Here is a 12,924-nt window from a genome sequence, read left to right as displayed (position 1 = left end):
CCCCCGCCGGCCCCCGGGGGCTGGGCACCCACCCCAAGAAGGAGCCTATGGAGGCGTTGAACACGGCACAGGGCGCGCGCGACTTCATCTACAGTCTGCACTCCACCGAGAGGAGCTGCCTGCTCAAGGAGTTGCACCGCTTCGAGTCCATAGCCATCGCCCAAGGTAAGGGGCGCGGGCGGGAGGCGAGCCAGGAGCCCCGCTCCTCCCGCCCCATGTCCCGTGATCCTCCCGGCCCTCGGACCCCCGCTGCCGCCCCTCCCGCCGGCCCCCCCTCGTCCTCCTGGCCTCGCGCCTGGGACGTCCGAGGGGGCGAACTTTGCGCCTCCTTCGTGTCCCCAGGGCAGGTAGGACGCGCGATCATTCCCGGCAGCCAAGGGCCGCCGCTGGTCTCCTTCCTCCCCAGACTCAGAATCTGGAGCTTCATTCTGACTACAAAATGCCAGCCGACATTGTTTTGATTTTGCTTTGGTTTGCTGTGTGCCCCCTCCCCAGCCCTCCTGCCCGCAAGCCCTTGCTACTTTTCAGCGAACGTGCACCGGTGCAGGTGGCATGCGTGCATTCCCCGAAAGTGTCACAAACCCGAGAGACAGGAGGAAACTTTCCTGCAGGGTGATCAAGTGAAGATTTAGTGGTGTCCAAAGGAGGGGGTGTTGCTCCAGAAGTGAGGGATGCGCGCAGTTGCTCGTTTCCAGACACGTCTAGTTGTTCTGATTTAAGCAGCCGAAGGAAACGTTTTCCTGGGAAATGGAAAGAAGGGATCAGTCAGCAACTGTAGAGATAACCTTGCAAGCCTATATAGGCTCAGTGCTGCAGAAGTTAAAGTCCAGTTTTTGTTGTTTACCTAGAGGTTGAAGGAATGAAGTAATTAAGAAGGCACTTTTCTGGGAATCGGTGGTTCTACAATAAAAAGCAGACTTCTGCTCAAAAGTGATTTGGAATGATGAAGCCAAGCTATTTTTAAGCTAACATGTTAAAATAGGATATTTTTAAAACGAGTGCAGAATGTGGTAGGTCAGAGTTTGAGTCTAGGTGAAAAGGCTAAGTGTTCAGAAAATGGAAAGGAGCAACTGACTAAAATGATGTAGATTTAAAATATTTTTGTCATTTAAATACAGTGATACAGACAAAACGTGTTGCTTCTATTTCATATTACATTCTGATGCGTTTCAAAGTTTTAAAAGTTACCTTTTTTTTTCCCTTGTAAGTAAGCAAACTTTTGTTAGTAGGCCCGGAAACATCCCATAGATTCCTAAGTTTAGAGCACATTGATTTGGATCATGACATTTGATTTGTGAGAAGCACTTGAAGGTGTATCTGTGTGTGCTAATAAAGGAAAGGATTATCTACCTCATAATATACCTCATTTTTATAGGCATGACTTATTAGTGCTACTTCTCTTCCAGAAAATTTTTATTAGCTGTGCTTTTTAACCACTTTTTGTCTTAGTTCAGTGAATTGTGGACCAAATTCTAGTACTAGATGATTCCAGACATTGTCTACCCATAATGCTTTTACAGAAAACATGTAACATCCCAATCAGTTCAGTTATTAAACGTATTAGAGCATCGTGATGGTATATGAAGTCATTATTGATTACTAACATATTTGCAAGCTATGTATGCACTCAGTGAGCAATTTTAAAATACTCAATTCTGGAAATGTGCTCCTTGGAAAACAATATAGCCAGTCACATACTGGAACATTAAGATTTCGGAATCTTTCTCTATTGGCAAGGTTATTTAAACACACATTTGACCTTTTCTAAGTAATTTCTTGGAAATTCTTCATTGTTAACATTGTTTCAAGATTGGAAGGCCCTGTGGATATAATTTTATGGCAGTTTCTTGAAAAGCATGTGTTACAATACAACTGGATAAATCTTACGTCATACATTATTGTTGTAGCACACGACTACAATATTGCAGTAGAGGTGCAACTATTTTCCAATGATGATATTTTTTAATTTAACTGGAAAGGACCTAAGAATTTCAGTCAGTGAATTTCAGGAGATCAGTTGGCATCAATTAAATTTAATAATCATGTAAGGTCTATGAGGGAACTTAGTAATTTAAATTGTTTTCTTTGTTCAAGAGAAACAGACAAGGATGTAGGAAACAAAGTGGTAGTCAAATGCTTATCTCCTGTTTATAAGCTAAAAAACTTCAAAGCCGATGTTACCCTTGGGATCAAATGGCACTTAGAAATGCTACTGCTTTAATTTTTGGTACAATTTTAAAACCCATTTCCATCGAATTGATTCCAACTCATAGCAACCCTATAGGACAGAGTAGAACTGCTGTATAGGGTTTTCAGGAAGTGGCTGGCAGATCCCCTATAGGGTTTCCAAGAAGCAGCTGGTAGATTGGAACTGCCAACCTTTTAGTTAGCAGCCGAGTTCTTAACCACTGCGCCACCAGTGCTATTAAGTCCATTCCAACTCATAGTACAGTCTTAGTGGTCACTTATGCCTTTCAGTATTAACATGTATAGTTATTATGGAGATAACTGGAATCATCACTTAGTAAATTAATTCATTAATCACTTAAGGTAGAGAGGATTTTACTAGGTTGAGAAAGTATACAGCTTATTCTATTGCTGAAATTAACATTCTGTTTTCCAGTCAGACAAATGGAAAACTTCCCTGTTTTTCTTTTATTGTTGCCTTTTGAATAATGTTTTAAAATACCCAACTCATGGACTAAATGTGTCTGTACTAAGTGCACTTTCTAATGAAATCAATTCTCTTTCAAAAGAGCCGTTTCTAATTATAGGAAATCTTATATGTTATATTATTGAAATGGTGCCGTTATGACCTAGTGAAGTGTTTTGGATTTGGTGTGGAGACATTACAGAGAAACATCATTCATGCTTTGACATGGCAGTGTAATCTACTATGTAAAATTTGATATATTGCCCTTATCTTTTCATATGTTTATCAGTGGGATGTAATACAGTCTGTGACAAGATAAAACTTTAGAATCAATTTGCAATGGTTAAGGCAGACTTTGTGGAATGTCTTATCATAGTTAAATAGTAAATTGTGATTTTAAAATTACAAACTGATTTTCTCCCCAATATTAAAAACGTTGATGTTGCATTTTCAACTTAAACCTGCTCAACTCTATCTATCTTCTTCCAGAAACAGGCCATATTCTGCTGCCAGGGCATTGTTGGTTCATTGGACTGGCAAGCTGATGTTATTACAGCTGCCTGTCAGTATTTAGCCAAAAAATTCAAAACAAATTTTCTTCCCTATTTTTCCCATTTATATATCTACTTATAGTTATTTATTTAAACTTCTATAATATAGCAATTTGGGTTTTGAAGGATGGGCAATGCTCATTATATTATTTATCTGTTGCTGCATAACAAATTACCCCAAAACATAGTAGCTTAAAACAAGCATGTATTATCTTCAATAGTTTCTGAGGATCAGGAATCTGGAGCAACTTGGTGGAATGTTTCTGGCTTAGAGTCTCTCGTGAAGTTGCAATGAAGCTTCCAGTTGGAACTGCATTTTCTGAAGCCTCGACTGGGGCTGGAGGATCCACTTGTAAGAAACTTACTCACAAAGCTGTTGGCTGGAGGTCTCAGTTCCTTGCCATGTGGGTCTCTTCATAGGGCCGCCTGAGTGTCCCAAGACATGGCAGCTGGCTTCCCCCAGAATGAGTGATAAAGGAGAGAAAGAGGGGAGGGGGGAGGGCAGAGAGTAAAAGAGAGAAACAGACACATTAAGCTGGTTAAGCCAGTCTTTTGTAACCTAATCTTAGAAGTGACAAGACATTCTATCACTTCTGCGCTGGTACAGTTTGGGGGGTACTATGCAAGGGTGTGAATACTAGGAGGTGGGAATTATTGAGGACCATCTTGGAGGCCAGCTAACACACTTATTCAAGGTATTATAGTTAATGTTCATTGGAGAGTTAAGCAAAGAGAGAAGAGCTTGCTAAGGAGCCCTGGTGGCGCAATAGTTAAACACTCAGCTGCCAACCAAAGGTTGGTGGTTTGAACCTGCCCAGTGGCTCTGCTGTAGAAAAACCTGGCAATCTGTTCCCATAAAGATTACAGCCTAGAAAACGCTATTGGATGGTTGTACTCTTGTTACGTGGGTTGCTATGAGTTGAAATCAACTCAATGGCACCCAGCAACAATGGGGAGACATGATGAGAGATAGGATTTGAAAAAAGAAGCTTCTTAGGGAATATTTTTATCAAATGTGCATTTAAGGTATTTTTTTTAAATGAATTTTTTTACATATAGCAAATAGATGTTTAAAGTGTCAAGGTGAACAGAGCAGTTTTAACCTCAATGTTAGGTCTTAGTCAGCTTGCATTTTCCTTCCTGTTTCTCTGTATAAGTGGTAATTGTGTACTTTTCAAATTTGTTTTACTATTTATCTATATACATATAGATTAACCCTTTAATTCAGAACTCTAAACTTGTAGTATCCCTCCTTTTGTGATTATTTTTTGAGACCTTGCCAGGTAGCATAAGGGGCCTTTGGTAAAATGAAAGGCCAGAAGCTAGAAAGCTGTTGTTGAAATAAATATTTAGAATACTTAAAAATAAATATAAGTAAGATTTGTCATGGAGTCCTTGTCCACTAGAGATCTGGACCCTTGACAAGAGAATCCCCATTTTTCTCAGCCCATTGGTTATATGAGAAAACAGCAACTCTGGGATATATTGGGGATAATCTTGGTTTTTGCTCAAAGAGAATAAGAAAGTGGGCAAGAAAAATAGTTCATACTCCAAATTAAGATATATGAATAAAGATATTTCAGTACCTTGGTTGAGATAGTGAAAGAGGAATAAGGGAGGTATAGTCCTGACTAGGCCCAGCAAAAGGGGAAGGACTGGGATGAGGTATGAAGTGTGAAGTATGAAGTGTGAATTGAAGGCAGGAGGAGTAAGAGAGCTCTAACAAACTGAGAACTTTTATACCTTGGGCCTAGAAAAGTTAAATAGTTTTGCTATGATCAGTTATTTTGCCAGTATGGAAAGAACATAATTATAGCAGTATATTCCAACAAGCTTAACTTTGAAGACTTAGAGTGGCCCTGTTACTAGAGGTTACCGTTAGTAGAAAACAGATAATTTACTTTTTCTTTCATTATAAAATGGATATATGCTATTTAATAATCTTTAACCATCACTTACATATAACCAACATACAACTTTTTCCAGAATTATATATGACTTTAAAACAACATTATTTTATATCTCATGATTTTGTGGATCAGGAGTATAGGGAGGGCTGAGCTGGATGGTTCCTCTCCTTCTTGAGCTATCTTTGGAGCTCACTCGGTAAGTTTCATCTGGCAGATGGGCTGGTCAGAGAGTCCAAGATGGCTTAACTCACGTATCTCACGTGTCTCGCACTTCGGTAGGGATGGCTGGAAGGCTGGGCTCAGCTGGGACTGTTGACCAGAGCAGATACATGCGACCTCACCAGCATGACAATGTCGGGGTGGTTGTAATACTTAGTGATGGAAGTTCAGGGCTCCCAGAAAAAATATTCCAGAGGACTGTAAGACTTTGTATTAGTGTCCTATTGCTGCTGTAACAAATTACCACAAACTTAGTAACTTAAAAACAACACAGATTTATTTCATTTGCTTATAGTTCTCATGGTCAGAATTCCAAAATGAGTCTTAAGGAGTTAAAATCAAAGTGTCAGCAGAGTTGGGTCCTTCTGGAACCTCTAGGGGAGAATCTGTTCGTTGCCTCTTCTAGCTTCAAAAGGCTGCCAGCATTCTTTGGCTTCTGGCCATATCACTCCAGTTTCTGCTTCCTTTGTCACATCACCTTCTCTTTGAAGCCCTTTTTTTTCTCTTTTAAGGACCCTTATGATTGTACTTAGGGAACCCTGGTTGGTACAAATGGTTAATATGCTCAGCTGCTAACTGAAGGGAGGTTGGAGGTTGGAATTCACCCAGAGACACCTTGGAAGAAAGGCCTGGTGATCTACTTCTGAAAAGTCAGCCATTGAAAACCTATGGAGCACAGTTCTAATCTGACCCACATGGGGTTGCCATGAATCAGAGTCAACATGATGCCAACTAGTTTGGTTTTTTATGATTACATTTAGGGCGCACCTGGTTAATCAAGGATAATCTCCTCATCTCAGAATCCTTAATCACATCTGTCAAGTCCCTTTTGCCACACAAGATAACATATTTACAAGTTCTGGGATCTAATCAGAATGTGGACATCTTTGTTGGCTGTTACTCAGCCTATCAGAGTTGTTATGACCTAGCCTTGAAGGTCTAACATGCTGAAGATCATTCAAAAGTGGTTGCAGCAGTGCATTGACAGGGAACTGCCAGAAATTCAAGCTGGATTCAGAAGAGGACGTGGAACAAGGGACATTACTGCTGATGTCAGATGGATCTTGGCTGAAAGCAGAGAGAATACCAGAAGGATGTTTACTTGTGTTTTATTGACTATGCAAGGGCATTCAACTGTGTGGATCATAACAAATTATGGATAACATTGCAAAGAATGGAAATTCCAGAACACTTAATTGTGGTCGTGAGAAACCTGTACATAGAACAAGAGGCAGTCGTTCGAACAGAACAAGGGGATACTGCGTGGTTTAAAATCAGGAAAGATGTGCGTCAGGGTTGTATCGTTTCACCATACTTATTCCATCTGTATGCTGAGCAAATAATCTGAGAAACTGAACTATATGAAGAAGAATGTGGTATCAGGATTGGAGGAAGACTCATTAACAACTTCTCATCTCTCTATCAAATAAGTGAGCTTTGTAATAACTATTTTCCTTGATTGTGATATGTCTTCACTTCTGAGTTCTTGACTAAATTCTAAAGATTTGACCTTTTATGAAATAGGGCTTCCAGATAAGTTAAACACTGCTATAGTTTAATTCACTGGTAATTTAATTTGGTGTTGTCCATCTCAATAGTCACTTACTGCTTTTTTTTAACAGGAGTTTTGACAATTTTTATAAACATATTTGTGGATAGGAAAGTTGAAATAAAGTCAGTAATTTATAGGATCATCCAGAGGGTCAGGTGGAACTAAAGACAATAGGTGATCTTGAATGTTGGGGATGACCTGACATAGAACCATTACTGGTAGAGATAGTTTCAATTTTTCTGAAAATAGTGATGAGTTTGTATAACCACACTCTTGTATGGTTTCCTTTGGTGTATCAGACTGTAGAGCCAACCGGAACAAGTAGGGATTAAGTCCTTGACTGCAGATTTTGTTAGCATCTTGCTCAAGTCTTGAATTAATTAGTATGTAGGTTTATAAGATTCTAGCCCTGTGTTTGACTCACATGTTTGTGTCTGCTTTAAGTTAATGAAAACAACCACATAAAAATAAGTAATTATGTTTTTAAATATAGTAACTTAGTTACGTCAGTAGATCTGGTAAATGAGAGGCTCTTCTAGACAAAAGACTTGGTAAATAACAAAGAGTTATTCCCCTTAAGCTCTGAAACATTTGCTTTGATGGTTCTGATGGCAACATGTTTGTAAATATTGTTATTTTTCTCTGCCTTAGTAAAAGTATAATGAGCACAGCTGAGCTTCTACTAGATGTCAGAGTCTTTATATATTGTATTTTAATATAACTTTCTTTGAGACTACTTCTATTTGTAGACCTATTAGTTGCACCGGATATCTCCAGAACGCAGTGCTGTTTTCAGTTGGCATGCTTTTTTACCTACTAGTGGTAGTGAAATGTGTTGGGTTTAGTCGCCACCCTTCGTAAACCTCAGCCTTAGACTGCTCTATGCTGTTTTCCTCATTCATCCCTTGTGGTAGTGGTAAATTCTGCTTTGTAAGGAGATCTGCTTCTTTGCATCTGTTATTGCTTTTAATGCCTGCTCTTAGTTGTGCTATTTGTCAGCCTTTCATAATGTTTTTCCTTTCTTTCTCTCTTTATGTGTACGTGTATCTTTGATCCTTCTATGCTTCTCAGTAGGGCTTGATCTTGATAGACATTTCAAGGTAATATAGACCACTACTCTCTTTCATTTTTCCAGCTAGCCAGCTGCATCTACCACATTGTTATTGATCTTGGGCTCTTTAGTTCTTACACTGAAGATCTTTCTTGTGAGCATTTTTGCTAACATGTGGATTATGGCTGTTCAAAAGATGGTTGTTCTGAGCACCTAAGAGGTAGTTGACTGAGGCATTACTGTTTACTCTTAAAGTTTCGGGGAAATATGTTCTTTCTTGGATTAGTTTAGATTTTCTTTCTTCTGAGTTTTAGGGTAGGTTATTTAGTTTACTGTTTCATTAAAAAAAAATTTTGAACACCTCAGTATTTTGTAATACCACTTGTGAGTCCCAACTCTATAATGATTCTTATATTTTACAGAAGAAATACTACTGGTACCATTATTGCTGCTGCTAACAATAGAGTCATTAACAATTATTAAGTATTTGCTATGTGTCAGACATACTGAGCAAATGAGTTTTCATGTATTTTGTTCACTTCTCTTACAGAGAGAAGGAATTATCTCTGTTCTATAGTTTAAGAAGCTGAGGCGAAGAGTAGTTTGCCCCAAATCCTGCAACATGTATGGCATAGTAGAGTTTTTTGTTTTGTTTCAAGTTTGAACTTATTTATTTTTATTGTGGGAAGTATATATGTGTGTGTGTGTGTGTATAAAACAAAACATTTGCCATTTCAACATTTTTACGTGAACAATTCAGTGATGTTAATTACATTCATCATGTTGTGCAACCATCATACTGTTTCTACATTTTTCTGTCACCCTTAATAGAAACTCAGTGCCCCCTAAGCAACAAATTCCTCTTTCCCCCTCCCTCTTACCTCTGGCAACCACTAATGGACTTTGGTCCCTATACGTTTGCCTATTTTAGATATGTCATGTAAATGGGATCATACAATGTTTGTATCTTTGTGACTTATTTCACTCAGCATAATGTTTTCATGGTTCGTCCATGTCGAGCATGTATCAGGACTTCATTTCTCTTTATGGCAGAATAATAGTCCATTGTATGTATGTACTACATTTTGTTTATCCATTCATCTGTTGAGGTTTTTTTTTTTCTTTTTCATCTGTTGAGTTTTTAACTTAGCTTTATCTGACTCAAACTGCTGTTCTTACTACTGGACTTTTCTGGGTATTCTGCCTGGAGTTTTTAACACATGTTGGGGGAAAAAAAGGAACTTCTCAAATGTTCAATAAACATTACATTTTCTGAAACATATCCTAGTTCATCTTTTGTATGTTTGTACATAAAATATTCAACACAAAAGCAAATACGGCATTGTTACTTTAAAAGTAAGGGAAATCAATGAGTAAAAAGTTGGCATATTGTGTGAGAAGTTTGGGCAAGTCAGAGAGCTAGTGTTTAGAACTAGTAACTGTCATGAATCTCTAACTTCTAGTCTAATTTTCCTTTACATTTTTGAATGAAATTAGTTTTTAAAAAATATTTAGCATAATCTTTATAGGAAAACTTTACAGACTTTCAAACTTTATTTATTTGACAAGTGTTTGTTATTGTACCTACCATATCATAGATACTGTGCTAGCTGTTAGGAGTACATCAGAGCACTAGTTGTACAAGACACCCTCATGAAGCTTACATTTTTTGTGAGAAGAAAGATATGAGATAATAAACAGACAAATAAATGAAATAATTATAGATCATGTGTGTTGTAAGAGGAATCAACAGAATGCTATGACAGTTATTTTGGATAAGGTTATCTGGGAAGGCCTTTTGTGTCCGTGATATTTAAGCTGAGAATTAAGGAGTGAGAAAAAGCCAGTCATGCAAACAGCTAAGAGAAGAGCATTCTAAGAAGGAAAAAAGTAAATGCCAAGACCCTGAGATAGAAATGAACTTGACACAGTCTAGAAATTGACAGAAGGCAAATATAGGTGAAACACAGTGAACAAAGGGGAGAGTAGAATAAGATGAGATGGGCAGGTAGGCAGCAGCCAGATTAGTCAGAGCTTTTAGATAAATCATTGGAAGGCCGTTTATGAGTTTAAGCATGAGAGTGAAATAATGGGATATAAAGAGCACTTTAGCTGTTATTGGAGAACAGATTTGTGGGTATAAGTGAGCATACTGGGAACCCACTAGGAAGTTGTTGGTAGTCTAGGCTGATGGTGGCTTAGACTAGGTGTCTATAGAAATTAAGAAATGTAGATGGGGTCAAGATATATTTTTGAGAGTTAACTAATGGGACTTGACTGATGGGTTAGAAAGGGGCAGTAATTACGGCAAAGAAAATAGATAATTAATGATGCCTAGGTTTCTGACTATAGTGATCGAGTAAAAGGTGGTGCTGTTAACCGAGCGGGAGAAGACTGGGGAAATAATTGGTTTTAAGGGATGGAAATTAAAAGGTTTAATTTTGGACATGCCAAGTTTAAGATACCTTTGAGAATGTGAATGGAGATGTTATGCACTAGGTATGGTTCTTAGACTTATGAAGTTTATGTTTTAGGGAAGATAGAGACAATTTAGCTTGCAGTTATATGAGTGCAATAAATACTGTGATAGGGCTTAGAATGTACTGAAATGCATGAGAGGGATACCTAATCTGGGAGGGGAAAGGTACAGGGACAGTGTTCACTACAGAAAGTTGACATCTAGAGCTTAGTAGGATGTAACCAGTCCCGGGTTAGGGGTGTGTATGGAGGCAAAATATTATGAATAGTGGTATCATCACATTTGCATTTTAGAAAGACCACTTTCCATACAGTATAGAGGCTGAATGGTACAGGAATTAGATTAGAGGCAGGGAGACTAGCTAGGAGAACTTTGCAGAAATCAAAATAAGAGATCATATATACACACACACACATAAGCTAGTGGACATAAGAATGCAAAGAAGTAGACAGATAGAAGAGAGAATATTTAGGAGTTAAATAAAAGAACATTTACTTGAATAATTCAACATTTAATTGATTGCATGTAAGGGCATGAGATAAAAAGAAGAACCAAGGACGATGCCAAATTTGTTTTGGCAATTGACAGGATAGTGATATTCTTCACAATGGAAGGGAACACATAGGGAGAAGCAGATTCTGGAATAGGGAAGATGAGTTCATTTTTAACTTCCTGAGTATTAGGTACTTGTGAGATAACCACATAAAGATATCCAGTAGTTAATTGGATATGTGGACCCTGCAGCTCTAGAGTAAGATACAAGCCTTGGTGGCGCAATGGTTAAGTGCTCTGCTACTAACCAAAAGATTGGTGGTTCAAACCCACCAGCTGCTTCGTGGGAGAAAAGACTTGGTGATCTACTCGCATAAAGATTACAGCCTAGGAAACCCTATGGGGCAGTTGTACTCTGTCCTATAGGGTAGCTACGAGTTGGAATTGACTCAATGGCACACAACCACCACCTATATAGTTAGTAACTAAGGCTAGGGAGAGTAAGTTAGGTGAAAGGGTTGAGGATCTAGGAGAGAACTCTGAGAAACACCAATGTTTATTGGAAGGCAAAGGAAGAGCCAGAATTAGAAGGAGACTGAAGAGGAATGTCAGGGAGACAGGAAGACCAGCAGGAATAATGTGTCTCAGAAGCTAAGAAGAGAGCATTTCAAGACCGAAGGAATGATCTGCCGGTTCAGATAGGTCAAGTAAGAGGGAGACTAAAAAAAACAAGATCTATTGGATTCACCAACAAGGACGAGATTGATGTCTTTGTCAGAAGCAGTTTTATAAGAACTGTGTGGAGAGAAGCTGGATTTTAGTCAGCTGAGGAGAGAGTATTACTAAGGAAGCATATTTGGATATGGAGGGAAGGTATTAGGCAATAGCTTGATTTTTATCTGAGATTGTCTCTATTCATAGGTTAGAATTCTGAACTAATTTTAAATCATTTTTTTAGAGACACTCCTGTGTAGAATTTCCGTTCCTCGGAGGCATTATTCTAATGCTATATGGATTCAAATTTCCAAAAGCCAATTCCAGATGATACAAAAAAAATTAACCCACACATACCAAGATAAACTAAAATTAATAAGCAATTATTAAAAAATGTGTCATATATGATATGATACTTTACTCAGACATTTAAAAAAATTATTGTAAAAAGGAACTCTGGTTACGCACTGGTTAAGCACTCAGCTGCTACCTGAAAGTTTGGTGGTTCGAACCCACCAGCTGCTCCGTGGGAGAAAGATGTGGCAGTCTGCTTCCGTGAAGATTTACAGCCTTGGAAGCCCTATGGGGCAGTTCTACTCTATATTCTATAGGGTAACTATAAGTTGGAATCAACTCAATGGCAGTGAGCTTGGTCTTTGTTTTTTTAATTGTGGTTATATATATATATACACACACACACATAAATATATAACAAAAATTGCCATTTTAACCATTTTAAATGTACAATTCAGTGACATTAATTATATTCATTATGTTGTATAACCATCACCACTATCTATTTCCAAAAATTTTTCATCACCTCAAATAGAAGCTCAGTACCTTTAAGCAATAACTCCCCATTCTCCCCTACCCTAAGCCCCTTGTACTACTAATCTATTTTTGTCTCTATGTATTTGCCTATTCTAGATATTTCATATGAATAGGATCATAAAATATTTGTCCTTTTGCATCTGACTTATTTCACTTATAATTTTTTCAAGGTTCATTCATGTAATAGCAAGTATCAGAACTTCCTTTCTCTTTATGGCTGAATAATATTCGATTGTATGTATGTACCACATTTTATTTATCCATTCATCTGTTGATGGATACTTGGGTTGTTCCCACCTTTTTGATATTATGAGTAATGTGCTCGAAACATTGGTGTACACGTATCTGAGTTGCTGCTTTCAGATGTCTTGGGAATATACCTAGGAATGGAATTGTTGGGTCATATGGTTTAATTCTGTGTTTAACTTTTTGAGGAACTGTTTTCCATAGCAGCTGCACCATTTTACATTCC

The 12,924-nt window shown here is 38.2% G+C and overlaps 1 protein-coding gene across 1 annotated transcript in view; it reads left to right on the top strand.

Annotated features, from left to right (window-relative positions):
• Positions 1-6: 6 nt before the first annotated feature.
• The window catches only part of TMEM65 (transmembrane protein 65), a 51,170-nt gene continuing 38,252 nt past the window's right edge, over positions 7-12,924 (top strand). Inside the window, exon 1 of the mRNA XM_004372992.3 lies at positions 7-165. Within this exon, the coding sequence (XP_004373049.1) occupies positions 48-165 (118 nt within the window). The 5' untranslated portion in view covers positions 7-47. The remainder of the gene's footprint in view (positions 166-12,924) is intronic.

The sequence above is a fragment of the Trichechus manatus genome, unplaced genomic scaffold (assembly GCF_000243295.1).
Source record: "Trichechus manatus latirostris isolate Lorelei unplaced genomic scaffold, TriManLat1.0 scaffold00022, whole genome shotgun sequence".
In the NCBI taxonomy this organism is placed as follows: Eukaryota; Metazoa; Chordata; class Mammalia; order Sirenia; family Trichechidae; genus Trichechus; species Trichechus manatus.
The sequence above is the reverse complement of the archived record's forward strand: the minus strand, read 5'-3'. Positions and strand labels throughout refer to the sequence as shown.